Here is a 27,303-nt window from a genome sequence, read left to right on the forward strand (position 1 = left end):
CATTTTGCACTTTCCTCAGAGTGAAATTGTGGGTGGTACTTTTAATTAATTATTTCTATACCCAGTTTTCTGAGAGTAAACACCCATTTAACTCAATGTAACTTACTTTTGAGTAGAAAGGTATAGGATTGCTCTGTAAAATTACCAGGTACCAGGCAACTAGACAATATTCCTTCACAAGTGATTGCAGCTTGTGAGCTCCTAGTTAAATATTGGTACTATAGAATTTGAATTTAACCACCTTGGGTATGACTGTAATCCCATGCAAAATTACTAAAGAACATGTCCTATTGAACTTGGAGGTATTTATGTCTGAGTAAATGTGCATAGGATTGGTGTGCTACACCCAAAGCTTCCATTTTAAATTCATCTACTTAGAAGTGTCAATGGGGTCAGGATGCTGGTCTTGCCCCTTAATCCTATGCAAATTTATTTGGAAAGAAGTTCTGCAGAGGTCAATGGGGCTTGCTCTCTAGTAAAATTGCACAGGACCTAAGCTGTAATTGGTGAATCCAGCACAAAATATCTAATGCTTCACTGACTTTTTCACATTCGGCATTGGATTGATTTGTTTTTGCTTTATTCCAGAACCTTGCCATGAAACTTGGCATCCTACACCTATCTTCTCTACCTTTAAACTCTACCACGGTTTTGTTATGTATTACTGTAATTATGAACATCTGATGAATAGAAGGAACCCAGGCCTGCAGTTCCACCTTGTGGCAGTTGTACAGCTCTGGCGTGTTTGCTGAAGAAGTTTCTCTTTTCCGCTGACTTTGCTACAAAGCTGTTCCTCAGAAGCACTTTTGATTCCGATTATTCAGTTTAAACACACACAAAAGAAAGCCTTCTAGTGTGCTGATTGAGGGTAGGGGAGGTTGTCTGAGGATTTTTTTTGCAATTATATGGGAGATGGTTCCAGCTTGACTTCCAGGTGAGTTTGTCGGGAACAAGAGCTTGCCTTAGTGTTATGTGTGAATCCAGGCTCAAAGCTTGTCTTGCTTGTAATAAACATTAAACTGTAGTCAAAGTTTGTTCTTGATTTACTATTTGTGATTTGTCTGGGGGACACACCCCAAACCAGCATGTAGCCAATAGGGTTGGATGCTGCCTAGTTACTACCACCCTCAGCCTGGTGCAAGGGTGGTTGGATTGCTCTGCCCCTCAGAAATTATCTGGAGCAGGCTTCCTAACCTGGTGCCCTCCAGATGTTTCGGACTACAATTTCCATCAGCCATTCTAACTGGGGCTGGTGGGAAATGTAGTCCAAAATATCTGAAGGGCACCCAGATTGGGGGGAAATGATCTGAAGCCTAGGTGAACAGTGAAGTAGACAAGTTTGCTATGTCCAGACTATTTAGACAGTTGAAACCCAAAGTTGACTTTGAAGAGCTCTGGAAGGATATCTCCAAACTCTGTAAATATGCAGAAAAATAGCAAATGGGATCAATGTAAGTGCAAGGTGATACACATTGAAGCAAATAAATCCTAAATTGTATCTACACTGCCCACTTTGTTTAAGAAAAGGTCACTTGGATTGGGGCATAAGAAAAGTTTGTAAAATTATTAATGCTGAAGGGAAGAGTGGATAGCAAAGGGTAGTATTCAAGGCTAGTCGTACTCAGAGTAGACCCATTAAAGTTAATACATATGACTAACAGGTTCATTAATTTCAATGGGTTTATTCGGACTAAGACTTAATTGAAAACCCAAAGGGGTTTTCTCCCCCTCTAACAGTACTAGACCTCAGGGTCACCCAATTAAATGAATTGTACAGATTCAGGACAAATAAAATATTTCACATCCTACATCATTAACTTACAGAATTTACTACCACACAATATAGTGAAGAATATCCCTAGCTTATGCAGCCTTTTTAAAAGGGCCAAGCTATGAAGTTAGTGGCTTTTAAGTCATAATAGCCAAGCAGAACCTCCTGGTTCAGAGGGAACAGTCCTCCAGCTAAACGATCCTAGGGATATAAAACGGGCGAGGCCTGTTCCTTTCTTTACTCGCCTGTTAGGTTCCCCGCAAGCAACTGGCCCGCCACTGTGGGATGCTAAGCTAAATGGAACCTTCTTTGGTTTGATCCCCTTCGATTCTTAAGACCCCTCTTGGCCACTTTAGGTAGAACAGCTCTGTTTGGGAGGCAGAAGGAGAGCGGCCTACCTGGGTTGAGTGAGAGGCAGTTGGCTGAGTTGATTCTGAACAAGAAAATTCTATGTCTGAGCAGCGACAAACTTGAAACTCTTAAGAAATCTATGGAATAAGGTAAGGAGCAGATCCCCCCCCCTTCTTAGAAGGCAGGATAATAAGGAGAAAACACCTTCAGATCGGGTTAGTAAACTAGAAGGAAGGTTCCTTTCTGGGCTTTGTCTTCCTTTATCAGTAAATCCATCATTTTGTTCTCAATTGTTTCAAAGTGTTTAATAAAATGCCTACTATATTCTTATTACCCACCCACCCCCGCCAGTCTGTTAGCACTGAACGCTTTTCCCACAACACAGCCGAAACAAAACCTCTTTTGACGACATTTAGAATGTTTTGGCCCTCCAATTTAAAGTACATATAAAATATCTCTGGAATGGATTCAAGCCATCCTTTCAGACATCAGAGCAAGTTGTCAGTGCTAAGGTAAAAGCATTTAGGATAAATGTTTTAAATTTGTCGCTTAAGCCCAAACTTGGTCTCTCTCCCCACCCCCTTCAGCTTTTAGCGCTTTTATAAATGTGCGCTTTTAAAATGTTTAGTCGCAAGCAACGGACAAACGGATTTGCTGACTTTTTCACATCCCCACTCTTGAACACATTTATTTAGAAGCCGCTCCCACTGATTTCAGTGGAGCTCGAGGAAATGTGTTGCAGCCCAGAACAACGAACCCAACTTCAAGGGCTCAACTCGCCTCAAACCCAAGAATATTCGTAGTGGATCTATAAATACGATTATTTCTCAAAGTGGTATTTTCAGGATTTGTGGACTGCAGTTCCCAGCATGCCTTCCTCTATGACAGCTTATTTCTGATTGGCTGCACTGTGTTCTAATTGGAACTCTGCATGTGGCTACTGCTGTGCTAGGAGGAAGGCAGTCTTTTGCCGGCTATGTATGTATGTTATGTGTATATATGAAAAAAGGTAAGTGGGGTCTGCTGTGTGCTCCATTTGAAATGGGAATTTTTTAGTCCTTCCTTTTAATTACACCCCTCTCCCAGTTCTTTGTTTCTGACCCAGTTAATGGTGAGCGCTTCCCTGAAGCAGCTGCTTTCAAACGGCATGTTTGATATTGGAGTGTGTTTAGGGAAATTTAGCCAATCGAAAACTGGAAAAGCAAGACTTAGCGATGCACTGAGGATGATCCCAAAGGGATAAAGAAATATGTACAGAGAGGATTACTACACATTCGAGAGCTGTGAAAACACAAGTAGTGATTTCTCTCTCCCCCCCCCTTTTATTTAAACACTAGCTATTTATTTTCTTCCTTAGAAGCTTTAATGTAGTGGAGGAGAAAAGTGGAGCCCTGATGTGTGAGATATATATTTTATTTTAATTACAATCTTTTATCAGATGCTTCCGTTCAGGCATCTCTGATCTCTTCCAAAATCATTGCAAAGAGAGAAAAATGTTAGCATTTGGTTTGTTTCAAATCTCTTTTGAATTTGAAATGCTGCATTTTTAAAAAAGTTTGTTTTGCATGGTGCATGGGAAGTTTTTCTCATAACTGTAGCTTCTTGGTTAAAAGCTGTTTAGGGATTTAGGACTGCACATTAGATGAATAACTTCTATATATATATTGTATTGCTTGTTTTCATTTCCAGCTTTCACATTTCACAACATTGGCACTAAAAGTTGTGACCCACCTACAAAAATATTGTGTCCAGACCATACTCCTTTCCATGCATCTGTTTTTGTTTGTGTGGTTTCCCCCTTCAAAAGTATAAATTCAAACAGGCTATGTTCAGGTGTATGACATAAAACATGGAAATGGGCACTAAATTCTCCCTGTGCTTGTGTGTATTCATGTTACTGTTTTAAACTGCTGCTGCTGTTGTTTTAGTTATTGTTTTAAGGGCAGAACACTCAGGCAGATTGCCTTATTGAAAGTTTTTGGAGAGGTAATTGAGCAGCCTTAGAATGGAAAGAATGATATGGTGTGGATAAAAAGATGAGTTCTGTTTATATACATAAAATAAATGAACTAGATGCACCAGATATGGCAAGCTTGTGAGTGGTGGAGAGAGGATTGCGTTGAGCTTGCGTTGTAGCTATAATATGTGTACATCCATTCTGTCTTACTGGCAGGGTTCGGTTTGAGTCAGGGACCTGGGGATTGACACTAGAACCATGTCTTCAGTTCTGGGCATCACCTTTAGATGGTGGTAAAGAAGAGCAAGCACGTGCAGAGTACCTTTCCCTCACAACTGTGCAGCCACAACCAGATCTCAACCCCATCTGGATTTAGGAAAAGAGTTTTCATATCAGATGGTGTCTTTTCCGGCAGACTTGAGTCCTGAGACATCACACTGTTGAAATTAACTCCAGAGTGTATTTTTCTGTGTATGTGCAGCCATATCAGAAGGTTAGAAGGGTGGATTATGAACCAGGAAGCCCCTTGTTCAAATGTTACCATATCCACGCATTTGCTTAGGCAAATGATTGATTTCAAAGTGTCAGCTCCCCTTCCCCTCAAATCTGTAATATGGGGGTAAAAATACAGCTGGGAAGATAATTGAGAGGATGCATGTGAAATGTTTTGAACCCTCCTCAACGCTATATGGTATGGAATAATATAGAATTTAAGCAGAATCATTTCTTGTGCTTCATCACCCGACTTTAATGTGCACTTCATGCTTTTTCAAGTGTCTGTCCTACTTCTTTCATCTAAACAATTGTAAAAAAGTTTAAGAAGTGACCTGTCAATTCCAGGAAAGTGTACTTACGATAACAGTTTGAAGACAATAGTTGGGCTCGCAGGTCATTGTGTGTCATTCGTCATTCTTCTCCTTAGGGGTACCTGTTCTTTCTCTTAAGCACATATTTATTTATTTAACTATCTATTTAGAAGGCTAAGAGAGCCAGTGTGGTGTAGTGGTTAAGGTGTTAGACTATGACCTGGGAGACCAGGGTTCGAATCCCCACATAGCCATGAAGCTCACTGGGTGACCTTGGGTGCCTCTCCGCCTCAGAGGAAGGCAATGGGAAATCACCTCTGAATATTGCTTACCATGAAAACCCTATTCATAGGGTCGCCATAAGTCATAAGGCGACTTGAAGGCAGTCCATTTCCATTTTAGAAGGCTTATATCCCACCTTTTGATCAAATCATCCTCAAGGCTGCTTATACTAGACTGTAATAAGCATGTGCACACAGGTGTATGTATACACACAAATCCTAGCAGTTACCCTGAGACTGCAGAGCTGAAAGGGATAATACTCTAGCTTCTGCCATTGAGTAGGGGACCAGGGTTGCACACTCTGCATCCCAGGAAGGACTACATGGCAAGGGGGAAACCAACCAGGCCCCATTCATTAGCCAAAGGAGCAGCTGCAGGAAACTCGCTTTCCACCCAGTGACGTGGGGCAGAAATGTTTCCAGTGCTTTATTTATTTATTTACTGGGGGGGGAAATTCCATTTCATATAAGTTCATTAGTATGTATGAATAGATACCAGTTGCAAATGCAATGCAATGTCAGATGCACTTGGGAGTTTCAGTGTTTTTAGCTTTTTTTTACTAATATAAGTAAAATAAGTGTACTAAATTAGATTGCTGTCTGAGGCATCAGAAAATTTTGGAATGCAAATTGCCCCGTACAAATTAGCCTAATTCAGTTTTTTTAAATAAAAAAACCCCACATCACTCCCCTTCCTCAGCCCACCACTCTGGCCAAAAAGAACACTGCTTCAACTGCAAGTTGCCCTGGACTACAGAACTGAAGGGAAACACAGGACTAAGGCTGATGGGGTGTGTGTGTGGTGTCTAGGGATGGAATGATCTGTCAGTTTTGGTTCTCTCCATTTCTAATTTTTCCAAGCTTAAATTCGGTTCTCCACATATCTGCAGCAATTTGCAATTTTTTTAAAAAAAAAGCCTCATGAAAATTCGTCAGCATTTTAGTGCAAATATCTCCTAATATATACATTTTTCTGTGCAAATTTGACTAATATATACATTTTTGAAAGCAATTTATCCTATTACAATGCATTTTTGTATATTAATTTCAGCAGTATATTCATTTTGTGCACACTTTTCCCTAATATATACATTTTTGTAAACATGGCTTGCATTGTAAAATTTGGATAAGTGTTAATTTTGAAGGATAGCTGTTTTGGTTCTCTGATAAATTCCATGCAAACGGAATCAAATTTCTCCCATCCTTAGTGGTATCTCACCCAAACATGAAAGCCGGCATGATATAGTTGTTAGAATGTTGGACTACGATGTAGGAAAGCAAATCCCTAGGTGACCTTGGACCACTCACTGTCTCTCAGCCTAACCTAACTCACAGAGTTGCTGTGAAGATGAAATGGAGAGGGGGAGAACCATGTACACCACCTTGAACTCCTTGTAGGAAAGGTGGAGTATACATGCAATAAATAAATAAATATAGTCTCTTGTAAGCTCCCTTGAGGATATAAATCCTCTAAATAAATAAATCTGTGCTTTAAGACATTATCTTCTATTTTGTCTGTGTATATTCACTAATAGGCAAAAAACATTGCGGTTTAAGAACGTACCTATAGTCCACAGATATTTCTATCAAACTTTAAAAAGCAGGGACGTTGGACAGCTATAGTGAATGCACCAAGGGAGCAGGAGACCTGACCTCTCTGAGATATTGTACTGCCCTACAAATTTGGCAAAATGCAAACACCATTTGGGTTGGTCTTTCACCGTCTAATCCACTTGCTGTGTAGCTGGGAAGAATTTGGTAACGTGTGCCTCTGAGCATATGGGGAGTGGTGGCAACACCTGCCATCTCCAAAAATGGAGAATTATATTTTTGTATGTTTGTTGGTATTCTTCTTACTTTGCTTCTTTCCTGTGTTACTAATGTTTCTACAGAGAATCTAAACTAGAAAATTTTATTTCCCTCATTATTCATCCTAGAAATCTGTGTCAAATTTATTTTTATTAATTTCAGAGCCTTTTTATTGGTCAGTGTCATATGATGGTGAAGACAGCCTTTTGTGTTTCAAATTGGAGGTTATGTTTTATTTCTATTCTGGGTGCATTAACAGTTGAATCTGAAACTGCAGTTTGATGTAAAATCAGACTGATTACAATATGTTGCTACTTCAGCCATGACTCTAGCTGTTGGAAAAAAGAGGATGCATGTTTTCAGCCTGCTATGTTTAAACCACTTTATTTAAGGCAAGGTTGACACAGTCAATTAAAAACATAGAGCACACCTAGCATTTTGCTAGAATATATTTCACCTCCCACTGTTTTATCTTGTGCAAATTGAGACACTCTTGAGGGCCACTGGAGACTATTCTGCAGAAGTCAGTGCCATTATTCCACAATTATGTTTGGAGTTTTTTTTAGTGTAAATTTTGCAAAGTGTTGCTGTACTTCAAATATTCATAGAAATAAAAGCAAAAGAAAATGATTTCCTATAGGAAACGTCACTAAAATTGCAAAGTAAATCAGACATATTTAAAGATACCATCTGAACTATATCAACCAGGGCTGTGGAGTCAGTACTCCAGACCTTCGACTCCGACTCCTCTGTTTTTCTACTGTCTGTCTCCGATTCCGACTCCTTCATAAATGGCAAATGTATATTAACTAGTAATAACAAATTTACTGTAGTAAAGTGGTAGCACAAGGCATTTCATCACCACCACGTGAATCCAGAGCTTGGAAAAGTTACTTTGTTGAACTACAACTCCCACGAGCCCAATCCCTGGGGCTGATGGGAGTTGTAGTTCAAAGAAGTAACTTTTCCAAGCTCTGGATTCATGTGGTGGTGATGAAATGCCTTGTGCTACCATTTTACTACAGTAATTTTGTTATTACTAGTTAATATACATTTGCCATTTATGAAGGAGTTGGACAGTAGAAAAATAGAGGAGTCGGAGTCGAAGGTCTGGCGTACTGACTCCACAGCCCTGCTTTAAACAGTCATGGCCTCCCCCAAAGAATCCTGCGAACTGCAGTTTGTTAAGGGTGCTGAGAGTTGTTAGGAGGCCTCTATTCCCCTTGGAGCTACAATTCCCAGAGTTGCCTGGGAAGAGGGACATATTGTTAAACCACTCTGAGAACTGTAGCTCTGTGAGGGAAGTAGGGGTTTCCTAACAACTATCAGTGTCAGCTTCCCAGGATTCTTTGCGGATGATACTGTTTTAAATTGATAGTGCTGATGGGACCTGTACAAAGGGCCTCTGATGATAATCTTAACATATGGGCAGATCTGTAGGGGAGCTGACACAATTTTCACAGCTTTGGAATCACCACCAAGAAACACCTGCTTTCTAGTACCCCCTCCCCTCCATTAACAGGTTGCATTTGAAACACCCTAGCATTTAAATAATTATCTGTTTTTAAATAAGTGACATTTAAACATGTGTCGGTCATCCTAAACTAAATTTCACACAAGCTAAAAATGTCATCCCATTCTTTCTATAGGCTACTGCTATATAAAAAGGATTGGCCAGGTTTCTCGTTAATTTGGGGCCTTGAGTCCAGTAATGTGTGTGTTCGACCCATCTGTAAATACTAAACACACATCCTGACCAGTAGTCATGAGCTGGGTTGGGTGGCAAACAACACTTCACAAAAATCCAAAGCAAACTACCACTCACCATTTGATCTAGTTGTTTATGCTTATGTTACAGAGTGTGACTTGGGTCTGTCAACACCCTCCCCCCACTTCTTCTTGGCTCAGGGCTCACTCTTAGCATGTGATTTTGGTATGATGAATTAATAGAGAAAAACATTTGAGGTTAAACCAGTTGAGGAATGTGTATACAGCCATGGCTAATGGCCCTAAGGGATGCTTGAACGTGACTGGATTTGAAATCTCTTGGCAGAGAAGCAAATTTGTACTAAGGGACAATTAGCCTGTATTTCTACCACTTGCAATATAAATTATAATAATCTATAATTTCCTCTTTTCTTTTAAATCTGTTCTGGCCATAGGTGGCTGGTTGGAAATACTAATGGAATTCTACATTCCATTCACATTAGGGGAAAGTAAATATTTGATTTTATTTGATATCCACAATAGCAAACATTAGTTGTCTCCCTAAATGAAAGATCTATCCAGAGAAGCTGTTGTCGCAGTGAATTTCTCTTGAGTTGGATAAACATATGCAAATCCTACGTATCTGAGGCTTCGTGCCTTTTTTGGATATACGAAAGGAGGAAATCATGAAAAGGGGTGTCTTTGTTTTGTTTTTTAAGGCTTGTGAATTAGAAAAAGAGGAAAACCAAACAAGAGATGGATTAATTCCATAAAGGAAGCTACAGACCTGAACTTACAAGATCTGAACAAGGTGGTTCACGACAGATGCTGTTGGAGGTCGCTGATTCATAGGGTCACCATAAGTTGTAATCGACTTGAAGGCACATAACAACAACAAAAAAGGCTTGTGAGTTGAGTTTTCTCAATTCTAGGGAAACCTTCATCAGGTTAGGCTTCTGTTCCAGACACAAGAGCAGTACTGGCTGCCTGTCATTGAGTTAGAGTAGAAAAATACAAAACATTTTGCAACTCATGTTTGATTTTGGTCACAAAGGTTGTATTCAACGTAGCAGTAAGTCTAATATTCTGTCAGTGCAGGGATTTTACATGTACACTCCTAAATCTGTTCTGGGTTTTCCCCCAACTCTCCAGAGCAGATTTGGGGATGGTGCAGGCTGCACATGAGAAGAGAAGAGGGGAAATCCCTTTGTACTGGTTGAAGTTGTTCTGCTAGTGCAAAGATTTAGTAAAATACCACCCCAACTTTATTTATAAAATCTCTATTCCCAACTATCTCTCTAAAGAGACTCAGGGTGACCCACTAACAATAATACACACAGAATAAAAATAAACATAATCCTTAAAAAAAACACCAATGTATGCTCAATTTAATGTTAACAATATCCATAACTGATTATACCTTTGATTATCTATAAAGTCATTGACCCAGAACAAACAATTTACTCTTGATGGCCTGACCTTGCAGGTTTGACTTCCTTTTTTCCGCTTCTTCAGTCAGAGTAATGATGGGATGGATAGCGTTACTTGACTTCCCCTTGCCAGGAAAAGTTCCCTTTGCCTGTCTTTTACCTGGTGGTACAGAGTGAAGCAGCTGTTGCTTCCCTCAGCTGCCTCCTTGTTCCCTTGTTGCTCTTCCAGCTAGAAAGCCTGGAGATGCATACAGGAGGCTCAGTGGCAAAGTTTGCAAAGTGATCTTGATTTGCTGGAGGTCTGAGCAAGCCAGAAAGGTCCCCCCACCCTGCTTTTTCAGGCTTGTTAAAATGGCAGTAAAGGCTCTTGTTTATGCTGAACCTCTAAGAAGCAGTCCATCCTCACGCTCCTCCCTCATCTCAGAACTGAGGACTGTGCAGTGTAGGAAGGAAGTGCAAGCAAAATCGACAGCATTTTGCCACATTTGACAGGCTAACAACAACTCTACTCCAGTCAAAAGTAGAAAAGTTCCACAAAATGGGGGGGGGGCAGAGAGAGGCAAGAGCACAACTCATAAAACGAACAATGGGTTGGCATGCTGTCTGACCTGTGTGTGAGGAGTGAGAGCTTCTCCAGGCTGGTGGTTTTTTGGTGGGTGTGTTCTGCATAGGGATGGGTGAGAATTTCGATTCAGTTCGCATTTCAAGCAGAATTTATCAAATTCGTAATTTCCAAAACGATATGAGAACTGAAACACAGGCAGTCTTCAAAATTCGCATTTGATGCATTGGGATGCAGTTCGTCAACTAAACAACATTTATAAAGATGTATATATTAGGGGAAAGTGTGCATAAAAATGAATACATGAGTGAAAATAATATGCAAAAAGGCATGAAATGATGAGAAATGGCTTGCAAAAATTTTTACTTTTGTCAAAACCGCCTACAAAAATGTGTTTAATTGGAGAAATTCTCACTAAAATGATAATTTTCACAATAATTTTTTTTAAAAAAATTTGCAGATTGCTGCAGAAATGTAGAGAACTGAAATTAAATTGGAAAAAATGAGAAACTGAGAGAACTGAAACAGACAGATCTTTCCACCCCTAGTTCTGCAACATACCATTCATATAATAATAGTGCATCAGTGGTGGTTTTATGCTGGACTGTTCACACATCATTCTGCTTTATTACTTTTTCTGCAATGCTACCCCAATGTTACTGCATTATTGCTGTCTGGAGGGACATTCTTGCACTGTAGCACAACGAAAGCAGGACCAAAAAAACCCTCCAGAATGCTTGTGACATGAAAAGTTACCAGATGCAGCTAGAAGCTGTGGGACATGCACTGAGTGGAAATGAAGCAGTATGTCTACCCCACAACCTGTGCAGGCACAAACAGTATTGAAAGCGCGATTGTGTATATCTGTTCCAATACCATAATGAGCACAAACAATAATGAAAGCACAATTTTTTTAAAAAAGACCAATTCCCCACAATAGCAGCTACTGTTGAAATGGCCACTGATGCAGAATTGCTTTCCTGATCAAATTGCCCCATCTTGACTACTCCCATCAGATTAGCATCTCACTGCAGCTGCTTTGAGGTAAATAAAAAGTCATTGTGAGATCCAGTTGTGAATCTCTTTGTTTTGTGTCAGTTTTGGTCTATGTGCTTCCCCCCCACCTCTGCTGGCATAGCTGCAAGGAGGAATTAGAAGTGTTTCCTTCCATTTTAGATTAACTGCGGCTTGCTTCGCTGCCTGAACCCACAAACTGCTTAATGACTGTTGATGAGAACAAGCTGACTTCAAACCATGATTTATGCAGCTGGCTTGTCTTCACTAAGCATAGTTAAGGTTAACCACAGTTTAGGGTTTTAATGCAGTAAGCTGTGGTTATTCTAAAACAAAAGGGGAAGTTTATTCGAAAACAAAAGGGGAAGATGAGGAGAGGAAAGCGTTAAGGCCACCTAGTATGTAGAGTGAAAGAAAAGGTTCAGTGCGCCTCACTGGGCAAATCAGTATTTTTCAGCATGGCCTACTCAGGGTTGTTCTGAGGATCGAATAAATTTATTTTGATCATATAACCTACCCTCGAGCCTTGAGTGAGAATTTTGTATATTAAATAAGACTTTTAAAATATATATATTATAATAAATATAAATTTAAATATATATATATTTAAATAGGCTCTGTTGCAGAGAATCGGGATCTGTAATTCCAAACAAGAAATCCACATATCTACCCATTCAGTTGCAATCTTAGGAGGAGGACAAATAAGAATAAGTATACCAACACTACACCTACCACTCCAATTATGAGCATGATTTAATATAAAAAGTACAAGAACTTTGCAGGCTTGGGCCATAGATTGGAATTGATGGCTGTTTAAATGTCAATTTATAATGTACTTTTTATAAAATGTTGGTTTGTAAAATCAGTGGTAACACAAATGTAGATTTATCAAATCCAAGATCTCATTCACAAGACACTAATGTAAGCACACAAGAATTAACTTGGCTGGATCAGACCACAAATAATGTAATCTAGTTAGGGAATGTTTCGGGTAATATTCCAAATGCTTTATTTCTAATGATGATAATTTGCCCTGTGTGAGTTAGCTCCTTGACAAAAAAAATGGCTAAACCTGGGACCTTCAGAGCTTATTAAGCTGAGATATGCAGGAGCCTTTTGCCTGATCGTATGGCACCTTCACTCCCTCCTTTGTTGTGAGTAAACCAGGAAGCCTATGCTTAGCCACGATTTCTTGTTGCATCTGAACCAAGAAACTGGTTCCCACTTTCAAAAAAAGCCAGGATATTAAACCAGGTTTTGAAGTTGGTTTAATATCCTAATTTATTTCGAAACTGGTTTAGGTAGAACAGGAAACTATAGCTAATTAGAGATTTCATGGTTTAATAGCAGTTTGCATGAAAGGAGAAGAGAAGGGGGTCCTCCTTTGAGGAGAAGCTCATTCACATCTTAATAATCTGAGATGTGGTCATCCAAACTGGTGCGTGTGTGCCCATCAAAGAATCTTGTGTACTTCTTAGTGAACATCTGAAATATGCTTTCTTTCCCCGTTTCCTTTCACTTTCTCACTCAGACCAGACTGGTCAGTAATGTAAACTTAATTACAAACAATTTTTTGAAAAATAAAAAAAGTTTATACTGGAGCCCATACATGAAGCCGGTCCAAAGTCCCATTTTTTAGTTAGCAACAGTGGCATTGAGTGACATGTGTGGTTTTATATCTTGAAATCATTTTCACCAAAATAATTTCAGTGGGAATAGTCTGAGAGAATACTGTATTAAGTCAGCCACAGTACAGAAGACAGTTGCTTCTGCTTGTCTGTGTTCCCCTAGAGTATCATGTGTTGTTGCCTAGTGAATGATTTCCGGAATGTTTTTCTAAAATGGTGACAGTGTGTAAAACAGTTTGCTTATTAAAATGTGTCCCTTTTAAGCATGGGAAGGAAAAGAAGAAGCAGCTTGCCGTTATAGTGTAGTAATTAAAACTATGATTCTGCATTCTCACTATGGCACAAATGTCATTGAAACCACTGGGATTTACTTGTGAGGAGAAATTTATGTATTATTTATTGTTGAGTTTCTATCCCATCTTTCCTCCAAGGAGCTCAAGGTGGCGGACAAACATAGTTCTTCCTCTCCCGATGTTATCCTTACAACAACCTTGTGAAGTAAGTTAGGCTGAGAGACAGTGACTGGCCCAAGGTCACCCAATGAGCTTCATGGCCAAGCAGGGATTTGAACTCTGCTCTCTCAGGTCCCAATCTCACACTCTAACCACCATACCACACTGGCTCTCCAGTGCATAGAAATGCATAGGATCAGGGAGCACAGTGTAGAGGTTTCATTTGGTCTGTGTGTACAGAAATTTGAAAAACGTCACTCACACACACACACACACACACACACACACACACACACAGGTCTATACTTCTTAATTTATCATATCAAGCAGTTTTTAAAAAATCACAAACAATTCCTTTCTTCTTCCTCTTTTAATAAAGTCATGCTACTTAAACACCAGTGAGAAATTTATTTCTGTGGAAACTGAAAGAAGTATAGAGCAGAAGGAAAACACATTATGGACTAGTTTGTAACAAATGTTTTTAATGTTTTACAGCCTGTTGATTAAACAACGAAAAAGTTTTCTTGTGCTCTCAGATAATTTTTAATATTGTTTAAAAAATGCTCAAACTAATGTTTGTTTTATAAACCTGAGCAAAATAAATTTAATGCCGCATCCAAAATACCATGCCTAGTTAGTTATTTTTGGTTACAATTATAGACATGCTTACCTAGGAGTAACCCCACTGAATCAGTGGGACTGATATCTGGATATATATATGCATAGGATTGCACTATATGTAACATGTCACTCTGTAAAGTAGGAATTGACTCAGTAAGGGAGAAAATAATACATGAAGTTGCCTATATTATTTTTCCACAAATGTGACAAAGATAGACATGCATACAATACATTAAAATTATCTCACCAACTGGGGCCAAAGACAAATAAGTTATTTAATATTCTACTTTTATCATTCTTGCTAAGACTTTACCACATACCATGTGTGAACTCGTAGTGATCCCAAAAGAGTTTATGGAAAAGATACTGGCTCTGATTCAGTTATATGTAACAACTGGTGGCCTCAGATGGAGATGAGTATCCCCATGCACATCCAACCAATTTAGTGGGGCCCAGATGAGTATTACAGTACATAGCATAAGAATAACCTGCTGGATCAGGCCAGTGGCACATCTAGTACAGCATTCTCTTCTCACGGTGGCCAACCAGTTGTTCACGGGAAGCCCTCAAGCAGGACTTGTGCAAGAGCACTCTCCTCTTCTGTGATTTCCAGCAACTGGTATTTGGAAACATACCACCTCTGACCATGGAGGCAGAGCATAGCTGTCATGGCTAGTAGCCACTGTTAGCCTTGTCCTCCATGAATTTGTCTAACCCTCTTTTAAAGTCATCCAAGTTGGTGGCCATCACTGCCTTGTGGGAGTGAATTCCATAATTGAACTGTGCGCTGTGTGAAGAAGTGCTTTCTTTTGTCTGTCCAGAATCTTCCAACATTAATTTTGTTTGGATGTCCACGAGTTCTAGTGTTATGAGTGAGAAAAACTTTTCTCTATCCACTTTTTCCATACCATGCATGATTTTATACACTTCTATCATGTCATCTCTTGCTCGCTTTTTCTCCACACTAAAAAGCGCCAAGTGTTGCATCCTTTCCTAATAGGGGAGTTGCTCCATCCATTTGATCATTTTGGATGCCCTTTTCTGAACTTTTTTCCAGCTCTACAACATCCTGTTTGAGATGAGGCGGCAGGAACTGTACATAGTATTAAATGCAGCCGCACCATAGATTTATATAGCGGCATTATGATGTTGGCAGTTTTATTTTCAATACGTTTCCTAATGATCCCTAGCATGGAGTTTGCCTTTTTCACAGCCATTGCACACTGGGTCAACATCTTCATTGAGCTATTCACTATGACCCCAAGGTCTCATTCCTGGTCAGTCACTGCCAGTTCAGTCCCCATGAGCATATATGTGAAATTAAGGGGGCTTTTTTGCTCCGATATGCATGCATAACTTTACACATGTTTACATTGAATTGCATTTGCCATTTTACTGCCCATTCATTCAGTGTGGAGAGGTCCTTTTGGAGCTCTTCACAATCCTTTTTTGTTTTAGCAAACCTGAGCAATTTAGTATCATCAGGAAACTTGCCCACCTCACTGCTCACCCCTAACTCTAGATCATTTATGAATAAGTTAAAAAGCACAGGTTCCAATACCCATCCTTGGGGGACTCTACATCCCTCCATTGGGAGACATGGAAATGGACTGCCTTCAAGTCGATCCCGACTTACGGCGACCTATGAACAGGGTTTTCATGGTAAGCGGTATTCAGAGGGGGATTAACATTGCCTTCCTCTGAGGCTAAGAGGCAGTGACTGGCCCAGAGTCACCCAGTGAGCTTCATGGCTATATGGGGATTTGAACCCTGGTCTCCCAGGGTGTAGTCCAACACCGTAACCACTTATTCCTATTATTTGCTTTCTGTTTCCTAGCCAGTTCCTGATACACAAGGAGACCTCTCCCCCTATTCCGTGACTGCTAAGCTTACTCAGAAGGCTTTGGTGAAGTATCTTGTAGAAAGCTTTTTGAAAGTCCAAGTACGCTATGTCCATTGGATCACCTCTATCAATATGCTTGTTGACACTCTCGAACTCTAATAGGTGAGACAGGACTTACTCTTTGGTTCTGCTTCAGCAAGGTTTGCTTTACTATATGCTTAGTTTTATTTGTAACAATACTACCAGTTTTCCCAGGACAGACGTTAAATGAACCAACCTGTAATTTCCAGGACCCCCCCAGATCCTTTTTAAAGTTTGCTGTTACCTTGGCCACTTTCCAGTCCTCAGTTATGGAGGCGGATTTGAGGGATAAGTTACATATTTTTGTTGGAAGACCAGCAACTGCACATATGAATCCTTTGAGAACTTACATATGGAGGCCATCCGGACCCAGTGAAGTCAAAAGTGACTGTGTTGGATTTTCTTGGCAATTGGTCATTTACATGTATATTTAATTTTATAGCAGTATGGTCGTTGTTCCCAACTGGTTTGTCAATGCTTAAATTTCGCACCAGGTCCTGGCCGCCCCTTAAGGGTTGCCATCCCCTCCAGGGTTGCCATCCTCTGGTCAGTTCCATGACCAACTGTTCTAAGGCACATTTAGGGTATCTAGAAATTTTACCTCTTTGTCATGAATTGAATACATATGTAGCCAGTCTGTGTCAGGGTAGTTGAAATCACCCATTACTACAACATTTCCTAGTTTGGATACTTCCTCGATTTCATTTTTTATCTCAGAATCTCCCTGAGCATTTTTATCAGGGGGACAATAGAAAGTCCCCAGGACTAAATTACTCTTGGGGCCTGGTGCCATCACCCACAATGATTCTGTGGAGGAGTCTGCCTTTTGGGGTGTTGCTAGCTTGTTGGATTCAATGCCCTCTTTTACATATAGAGCAACACCACTTCCAGTACATCCTTCTCTGACGATCCGATATAATATGCAAAGATAGCCATGTCCCATTGGTTTTCTCCATTCCACCAGGTTTCAGCTATGCTTACTAGATCAGTGCTGTCCTCTAAGACCCAGCACTCCAGGCCTCCCATCTTAGTTTGGTGGCATTAGCGTATAAACACTTACATACTTTGTCTCTCTTCAAATGTCTTCGTCACTTTTGGTTTGGTCTGTGGTACTTTGGCCTCTGAATTGCTATCCTGTGCTTCAGCACTCACAATGCCTAGTCCTAGTCCTATCCCATTTAAATTCTCATATCCAGGGATAGAGAGATATGTTCTGAACAGGACCCTCCTCAGCTCCTATCAGCTTCCCCCTCCCCACACACAATAATTTAAAAACTGCTCTGCTACCTTTTTGATTTTAAGCGCCAGCAGTCTGGTTCCATTCCGATTCACATGGAGCCCATTGCTTCTGGACAGGCCCAGCTTGTCCCAAAATGTTCCCCAGTGCCTAACGAATCCAGACCCCTCCTCCTGACACCATCATCTCATCCACGCATTGAGACAACAGTTCTCTACCTGTTTAGTGGTCCTGCATGTGGAACTGGTAGCATTTCAGAGAAAGCTACCTTGGAGGTCCTGGCTTTCAGCATCCTACCCAGCTACCTAAATTTTGCGTCTAGGTTTTTGCTCATGAGTGCATTTCCCCATGTCATTGATGCCAACATGTACCATGACCGCTGACTCCTCCCAGCACTATCTATCATGCTATCTAGACAACAGTGACATCCACAACCTTCGCACCAAGCAGGCAAATCACTTTATGGTCTGCACACCCATCACATATCCCACTATCTATGTTCCTAATGATTGAATCACCTTCTACTAGGATACCTCCACCCCTCAGCACAAGAGAATATCTGCTCATCCCCCAAGGAACGGGAACAAGGGATTATTTCCCTTTTCCTCAGATAGATGCTCTTCTTCCCCTAGGCCCTCTGTCTCCATGATAGCAGGAGAGCTATTCTGGACTGGAACATAGTTATAATGTCCCCAAAGGCCTCATCCCCAAACCTCTCTGCCTCTCTCAGTACAGATGTGTGGCATCATCTGTGTTTGGGATGCATGCTTAGAAACCTACTTTCACAGAATTACTTACTACTACTACTACCTGCCCTTTACCACAGGGTCGCAGGGCGGGTTGCAGTAATGTAAAATACAACATCAAAAGCAGTTAAAACAAATTACCTCATTGGATTGGGACAACTGAAACTGGATTCAGTATATTGATATTTCTCTAATTCCACCCTCTGGTTCTATAAATAGTACTATGCTGTTTGGGAGTCAGATTATTTGGACTTGGTAGTAAAATGGGTATTTATGTTACACATTGTTTAAATGTGGGGTTGAATCCTTCAGTGATTTGGAAGGGGGGGAAATACTGTACTTGTGTACCTGCCTTATCATTTTTACTCCTCTAGCAATTTCAGTGTATAGTAGATTGTATCCCATACTTCATTCATCTGCACAAAAATGCGGTTGTGCATCCTTCCATTTTGTAGATAGGGACCTGAGTCTGAGGGAAGGTCCTTTACCAAAGGCTGCCCATCGGACCCATGTTGCAAAGTTTTCGCACAAAGTCCACGGGAACACACTTAACTTCATGCTAATTGACAAGGCAGCTATTTATTTTGTCAAAGCTTCAAAAGGATCTTACCAAATTTGCTTTTACAGACACAGGATTTGAAGACTTCTATATGAGTGGTGTTTCCCCCCCCCCCAATTTCTCCCCGATTTTATCAGATTGTTTTCAAGGAAAACCAAGGCTTGATGTCCTCTATTGCAGTACATTGCTCTTTTGTTAGAGCGTCTTAAGTGAATGTAGCTTTCTTCTGCTCTTCTTTATTGATCTAGCTCCTGACATAAAAGACATTTTTGACCTCCCCATGCTGTCCATTGACATGGAGAACAAGGAAAATGGATCTCTGGACACGGAAAAGTAAGTTAGAAACTCAACTGGACCAAGATAATTGAGCAAGAAATGTCAGCTTTGGAGGAATAAAGACAGGAGGAAGATAAAGCAAGAAACAAGTATATTTAGCATGCTGGTAATAGCCTTGTATCAGTTTTCTTTTTCTTTTACCCTCTTCCCACCCACCCCTTTTTTCTCCTCTTTCTTCCTTCTGTTATGATCTACTCCCCCTACCCCAAATCTGGAGCTGCTGTATTTACTTTAAAATGGGGGAAATAAAGTTGAACTTTTTAAATATCAAGGGCTTAAATTCTCACATGAAAGCTGTGGCTATTCAGAGCTTTTATAGACAGGGAATGCAGATTTTATTTTTCTTCAAGAAGCCTATATAAAGAAAAAAAGGAAATTTATTTAGCTCACCTTAAATTGGACAATGTTTATACAGGTTCATATACAGGGAAGAAGGAAGGGATGGCCATAATTGTAAAAAAAATAGCTCATTTTTATGTCAGGACATATGATAGGATGAGTCAGGGAGTGTTTTATCTGAAAGAGAAAGTACATTGGTCTACACATATGATCCCCATCATTCTCAAGGTAGATTTTTGCCAAAGGACATTTGATAACTGCACTTTAATGGAGTGATAAATCCACAACTGGACAGATAATCTTGGAATAATTCTGCAAAAGCACTAGCAAAAAACCTTCATAGACTGATAGAGAATTGTAATTTTATCAAACTATGGAGACATCTACATAGAACAGAATTAGATCATATCTTCTATTCTCCAGTTCATAATTCATACTCAGAAATTCATTTTTCCCATTTTTGATTTTCCCCTAACAGTAATACATCACATGGAAGAGGTTACAACAGAACCTATGATCTAAGCAGATCATGCTGTCTATCACTTATCTGGGTAAATATAGATGTAGTGGAGACTACATCATATATATCTACATAATGCATAACTAATCAATACTGTAAGACAAGAGTTGAGTCAATATTCTTATCATAATGTAACACCTGCTGTGTCTTGGCCTAATATTTGGAAGGTGGGGAAAGCATATATCAGAAGTATCTAAACCACTTAGAGGTTTCTTACAATTAAGCAGTGTACAAATTCTGTTAAATAAAATAAAATATCAGGGTTGTACCCAACATTGCACTAAGTCAGAGTTCCATCAGTGCAAGAATTACTGCTAGTGCAATGGGCCTTCACCCTCTCCTCCCCCTATGCCCCCTTATATTTGTTGTAGTGATTCCTTCAAACCTCCAGAGCAGATTTGGGGAAAGCATCTACATAGGGGGAGGGGAGAAAGAAGTCCTGTTGCGCTAGTGATAATCCTTGCGTTGACAGTATTAGTTACTTCATTACCACCTTCATTATACAGAAAATAGTAGAAGAGATACAAAAGAAATCAGTTACAGCACCAGGCAGAGCTTGGAAAAGTTACTTTTTTGAACTCCCATCAACCCCAGCCAGCATGGCCAATGGATTGGGCTGATGGGAGTTGTAGTTCAAAAAAGTAACTTTTCCAAGCTCTGGCACCAGGAGTGATTTACAACTGAATAATGTAATAACAGGGTATATATTAGCAGATCAGTCAAGATATATTATGAACAGGAAAATCTCTACAAATTTATGATGTATGGTAAATGTAATAAAGATGGTAAAGGACTCAAAACAGGATTGTGCTATGTTATTTTTAGACACTGAAAAGGCATTGACAGGGTTGAGTGAAATTACTTAATATTAGTCTTACAACAACGCGTCAATCTGGTAGGCTGGTTTTCAAAATGGATATTTCTTCTATTTATTTATTAGATTTATTAGTCGCCCATCTGGCTGGTTGTCCAGCCACTCTGGGTGACGTACAGAATAAAAACATACAAATACATTAAAACATTAAAATCTCAACAGTAGTAATAAAACCTAACCCACCCCAAAAGCCTGTCTGAAGAGCCAGGTCTTCAAGGCCTGGCGGAAGCTCATCATAGCGGGGGCATGGCGGAGATAGTTTGGGAGGGAATTCCACAGAGTGGGAGCCATGATAGAAAAAGCCCTCTCCCTAGTCCTCACCAGTCTAGCTGTTTTAACTGGTGGGATAGAGAGGAGGCCTTTTGAGGCTGATCTTGTTGCGCGGCATCCTTGATGTCTTGTGTGTTAAATATATGGTCAAATTAGATGGGACAGAAAATATATGATTAGGATCCACATTTTTTAAAAAAAGTTGATTGCAATCATAGGGTGTGTGTGTATATACTGTATATACACATGAGCGCACAGCACTGGAGGAGGGTGGGTTTAACTTCCCCCCCCTGCACTTTTTCTCCAATTAAAATCACCCTTCTAAAGCTGCTATATGCACTACAAGGGATAGAATACAGGTACCATATTGGGGGGGGGGGACAGCAATTTTTTTAAAAAATGGCACATGGGGATACGGTTAACTCATCCTCCAGAACCACATTCCAATGTAAAACACAATAAGGTTAAAATGCAAACAAATGTGAGAGAGCCTGCGTCACATCTAGTTGATCCCTGATAATCCACTAAGCGATGTTTCATTTGAGTTTCTAAAAGGTAAGCAAGTGATAAAGCAAATCCCACGCTCACCCCCTTACCAAATCAGGATGAAGGCTTACCATCCGTTGCTTGCAAGTTGCCCCAAGCATTTTTAGTGTGTATATGAGAAGTTGAGAGGTTCTATAATCATGGCATTCCACCAAAAACAAAGCAACAGTGTCCCCAAAAGGTTTCTGTTGTCAAGAGCCACCAGCAAGACTGCTCACTTTCTCTACTTTTGTTTGCTTTAGCGATAGAAACTCTGACCATACCTGTAAGTGGAAATCATAATATTTATGGGGTACAACTAGAGCCAGTTCATTGCTACTATTTGGCAATGACACAATATTAATGTTGACTCAGCCACTGATACCTTATAGAGAGAGCATTCAGCTACAGTCTATATATGGAAACATATCTAGGTCAGTCATAAAATAAAAATCAGAATGGCTAGGTCTAAACCTTCAAAATAAAACCAAAGAGGAGCTTGTACAACCAAAACCATACCTTGAATGCTGAAATCAGTAAAATACCTTGGGATGTGATACACTTAACTTATTGGAAACTTTAATGTATGATGCTTTATATAAAGAAATTGAACAAGATCTAACTTTGGGAACATCATTACCAATATCTTGGGTGGGGAGGTTTTCAACAATTAAAATGAATATTCTTTTTTTTTTTAATGAACATCCTGCTGCAAGTCCAATTACCTATTTGAATAAGTAGGAGAAGCTAATACTGGAATTTATTTGGGTTAAGAAGCCACCAAGGTATTATATAAAAAGTTTGAAAAGGGAGGGGAAAGGTGTACCTAATATTTTATCTTGTTTTCAAGCAGTAAAAGTGGCATTGTTAGCATTTTTTAGGCAAATTAGAAGAAGCAGAAGGAAAAATTCTTAACAGAGATCTTCAAAAAGCAGTATGGGATCATGAGAGAATTGGATAAAAGTCATGACTAAAATTCCTGCAGTTTATGCTTTGCTTGAAGTTTGGCATAAGATTATATAAGGTTTGTGCTGGATGACCGCTTACATTCCAGTTTTCTATAATGAGTGCTTATTGTATACATCAGGTATGGCAAAAATGTGATTCAGATGCAGTTCCAAGTTTAATGAATGACCAAGATATTTTAACATAATATGATGTTACAAAGGTTGACGGGTGTGTGTGTGTAAGATCACCCACATTTCAGTATGTCCAGACAAGAAGGGCACTAATGTCATAGTTTAGGAAATACAGCAGAATAAGGGAAGAAAATAGATGTGAATCATTGATAAGGACAAACAACGCTATATGCTTTGTTATTGAAGCTCAGGGAGCTGACAGATTCAAAAGGAACTGGATGACAGGTCCAGGACAAGAATTTATAAAGGAATGGTAATGGTTATGGAATAAGATACAAGCAAGATTGGTATCAGCTGATCTAAAGGAAAGGGTTTTTTCCATTCAAAATTCAGTGCCAATGGTATTTAACCTTTTACAGGCTGAGTCAGATTTACTCAACAGTATAGAGCAACTGTTGCCACTGTAAGGCAGTACGATCAGATTTCTTGCAACTTTTTGGAATACAATATGGAACTTAATGAAATGACCAGGTATTTATTACCCCATTTCCCCAAGATTCTATTACTAGGTTACCTCAAGGATTTAATTACTGAAGCCAACATGGAAATAGTTATTAACTTCCTTATAGCTGCCAAAATGTGCATAGCAGCAAATGGAGAAAAAACCTGGTGCTCCGCCAGTCTTAGAATGGTTCGTAAGAATATTGTTATGAGCATGGGGGTTGGAATGGATGATCCCTGTGGGTCCCCTTTCCAGCCTCTGATTTGGAATCCTGTGCCTTGGAATGAGGAACTCGCTCAGCTGGTCAGATGAGTCTCTTTTGTTAAGATAATAGAGTGGCCAGGTAAGATAATGGTTCTGTCAGTTGCCCAGCAACTGCTGAATGGGCCAGGAAGACCCTTTTGTCATTGAAACTCTTCAGGAGAGCCTTCCCTCCCGCCTTCCTGGCCACTAGCAGAAGTTTGTGCTTTGAGTGTGTGTAGAGAATGGCTGGAGCTGCAGGCAGAGAGGCTATCCCTCTGCACCATGGCTTTAGGATGCCTCCTGCAACCCAGATAGAAAAGCTGGATATTGGACTGCTGATGCCTTGAATCCCTCCATCCTAAGCTCAGGTTGGAATGTGTGTAAATAAATAAACCATATTTCATAAAGACACCGCAACCTCCACTGACCTTCTTCCCAAAGGAAATCAAACCCTGGATTAGCGCAGGGACTCCTGAGATCTCACCGCTCAGAGATTGGGGAGGCGCACAACAATATAGTAAAATTATCTAAATTTAGTTTACGAAATATTATCTAAGCCCATTTAACTTTTTAATAATGAATTTTTTAAATTGTGTAACCTGCCCTGGGACCTCATGATGAAGGATGGGTAAGAAATCAAATCAATCAATAATCTAGAAGATTGAGTAATGACCAACAGATTAATAGGTTTTTTTGATAGATGAATTTTATTTGTGATGTTTTTGTATGGCAAGTACAAGGATCATATTCAACCTTGCAGCTCTTTTACTCTGTTATAAAGAACCACACATATTGTTTTATCTTTTTCACATTCATTTGTTATATTTTTATTTGTGGTGGTAGTGTTTTAAAATTTAAAAAACAATAAACACTGTAAATTTAAGAAAATAACATTAGGTGAAATCTATTTCAGCTATATTTTTAAAAGCCTTGGCAATTTTTTGACATAAGACAGCTGCAAGTGAACCTCTCTGGGGAGACCATTCCATAAACCAGATAGTATGGTCATTCCCCAAGTTTTTGCCTAACCTCTGGACCAGAGAAGGCTTGTTAAATGTACAAATAGGTCATCCAACACTGAGGTTCCATTTCCAGGCACAATTCAAACTGAGTAGTCTTAACCACAGTATTCTGCATTAACTGGAGGAAGTCTTCAAAGATAGCCCCACATATAACTCTTTGCAATAGCCTACTATAGATGCTACCGTGGCGTAGCCAACTGTCACTAGGCAGATGGAGGATACCGCTTACCACAGGACCCATTTGGGTCTCCGGTGACAAAACTGGGTAAATCAATCCCCAACTGTGAATCCGCGCTCTCAGGAGGAGTGTAACTCCATTCAGGGCTGAACCCTACCACCCAGGTCTAACAAAACTATCCACCGATAGCACCTCTGTCTTGTCTGGGTTGAGGTCAGTTTATTGACTCTCATCCAGCCCATCATGATCCCCAGGTGCTGATTTAGCATTTCTAGAACCCCACCTGAATTAGATGAAAGTAAGAAATAGAGTTTGGTATCATTGGTGTACTGATGGCAGCTCATGCCAAATACCTGGATGACCTCATTAAGTGGTTTCATGTAGATGTTAAATAGCATGCTGGGAAAGATGTGACCCTGCAGAACCCCATAGCACAAAAGCCACAGTGGGGCTGAGCAGTAGTCCTCCACAGCATCTTCTGGAATCAACTTTCCAGGTAGTAGTAGTAGTAGTAGTAGTAGTAGTAGTAGTAGTAATAATAATAGTAATAATAATAATAATAATAATAATAATTTAATTTATATGTCGCCTATCTGGCCAAAGACCACTCTAGGCAACGTACATGAAGAGTTAAAATACAATACAATAAAATACAATAATAAAATAAGACAATACAGCAGCAATAATAATAACGGAGGGTATAAGGCATTTGATCATAACAGTTAACCCTCCCCAGAAGTCCCAAAGGCCTGTTGAAAGAGCCAGGTCTTTTAAGGCTTTACGAAATGTATTTAGGGAAGAGGCGTGCCGTAGATCTTGTGGGAGGGAGTTCCAAAGAGTGGCGGCCGCCACTGAGAATGCCCTCTCTCTAGTTCCCGCCAATTGAGCTGTTTTTGTCGGCGGGATTGAGAGAAGGCCCTGTGTGGCAGATTGTGTCGGGCGACATAATTGGTGGCGTTGCAGGCGCTCCTTTAGATAGGAGCACAACCACCCGATTTGGTGTCTTGAACCTGGCCAGCCTATCCAGAAGGACACCATGTTTGAAGATACTGAAAGTCACTGAGAGGCCTAGGAGAATTAATAGGGTCACAGACACTCTTTCAAAACATGACCCCTGTCCAAAATTTTAACTGGCAATCCTAACAGAGTAGGCATTAAAAAGCCTATTTTTGTCCTCTTTGGTTTGTGTTTGTGTTCCCTAGCCAAAACTCAGTAACGAAGCACATGCCATAGAGATAATCTTTTATTTTCTTTGTTGTCTTGCATACTTCAAAGCAGCAGTTTTAGAAAAAGTATCCTGTGTTGTGAATTAACAATCACTCTCAGTGTTGAAGAATATATGAAGGGAAAGATGGGGATTCAGTTCTTTTCCCTTCTTTCCACTCTCCTTTGTTTGAGAAGTGACCCTTCTGAGGATGAAATTTGAATTAGAGTTAATTACCTGCTTTACGTGTGCTTGGAACTACCTGCCAGTAGGTGGCACTATAGCAACAAAGTCTAATGGATGGAAGTCCTGTCTGCAGACTGCAGCTACATTAGCGATTCCTGAGAGAAACATCAGATTGAATCATGCAAGTCTTGTAGGTAGTTTATTAACTTGCCAGCTGTTTTTATTGGGTTCATTATTGAACTGTTGATGCTTAATGAGATGTTTCTTGTGCATCAGAGGCCTATAACCAATAGGTCAATACTGGACAATGTTTAGTCTGAAGAGCTTCCTAAGTTAAACATTGAGAGTCCTTGAACCTAGGAAGATGGTATTACTTACTGGCTCTGACAGCGATTGCCATTAAGACCACTGGGCTGTGGTTCAGTGGCAAACTCCATACCTTGAATTTATCCAATCACTTGCACTTACTCTTCGAAAGATAATATTTTTGTTAAGTGTCTTAATGTTTTTTCAAATTAGCACCCGAAGCTTTTCACAGCCTCTGGCACAGCCAAGAGAAGGAGTTTGGAAGCTGCTCACTGGGGTGCCATACTGCCCACACGTTCCTAACAGAATTACACTGGCTCCTATTTAGTTGCTGGGACAGGTTTTTTGTTCTGACCTATAAGGCCTTACACAGTTTGGGGCCAGGTTGCCTGAAAGAGTGCCTTCTCCTTTGCTGCCCTTCTCACTCACTTCGATCAGCTGAGGAGGCTCTCCTGGTGATGCTGTATTTTGGGAAAATAAATTTAGGAGCAACCAGAAAAAAGGAATTTCTCTGTGATATACCCTCTCTGTGGAATCAGGGTCCCGGAGGTGCTGATGTTAATAATATTTCAGTATCTGTTAAAGACATACTTAGGTACTTTTTCCAGTGTTTAATTCCAGAAATTGATGACATGGTCTTACATCATTGCTGCATTATGACTTTTATTATTGTAGATTTTATTGATATTTTAACCTGTTTGCTTTTTTATATTTGTTTGTATACCGCCTTGTGATACCATGAGTGGTGGTATAAAAATGCTTAAATAAATAAATGCAATTAAACACAGTTTAAAATTTCATCCAAACTTAATTTTAACTATGGTTTGTTGAAGCAAGCGGGCTCCATAAACCACAGTTTGATAT

The 27,303-nt window shown here is 39.9% G+C and overlaps 1 protein-coding gene across 9 annotated transcripts in view; it reads left to right on the forward strand.

Annotated features, from left to right (window-relative positions):
* The first annotated feature begins 2,041 nt into the window (after positions 1-2,041).
* The window catches only part of SAMD13 (sterile alpha motif domain containing 13), a 61,071-nt gene continuing 35,809 nt past the window's right edge, over positions 2,042-27,303 (forward strand). For 3 of the 9 annotated variants that reach the window (XR_009763279.1, XR_009763278.1, XM_061630530.1), the window contains exons 1-2: positions 3,064-3,131; positions 19,104-19,188. Coding sequence is in view for 7 of the 9 variants with exons in the window: in XM_061630530.1 (XP_061486514.1) it covers positions 3,107-3,131; positions 19,104-19,188 (110 nt within the window). In the remaining 2 variants the exon portion in view is untranslated. Of the gene's footprint in view, positions 2,272-3,052; positions 3,132-9,441; positions 9,590-16,226; positions 16,395-19,103; positions 19,189-20,008; positions 20,082-27,303 lie in introns of those variants that run through there. The other 6 variants (XM_061630533.1, XM_061630534.1, XM_061630531.1 and 3 more) reach the window with 6 other exon arrangements.

The sequence above is a fragment of the Rhineura floridana genome, chromosome 6 (assembly GCF_030035675.1).
Source record: "Rhineura floridana isolate rRhiFlo1 chromosome 6, rRhiFlo1.hap2, whole genome shotgun sequence".
NCBI classification, from domain to species: Eukaryota; Metazoa; Chordata; class Lepidosauria; order Squamata; family Rhineuridae; genus Rhineura; species Rhineura floridana.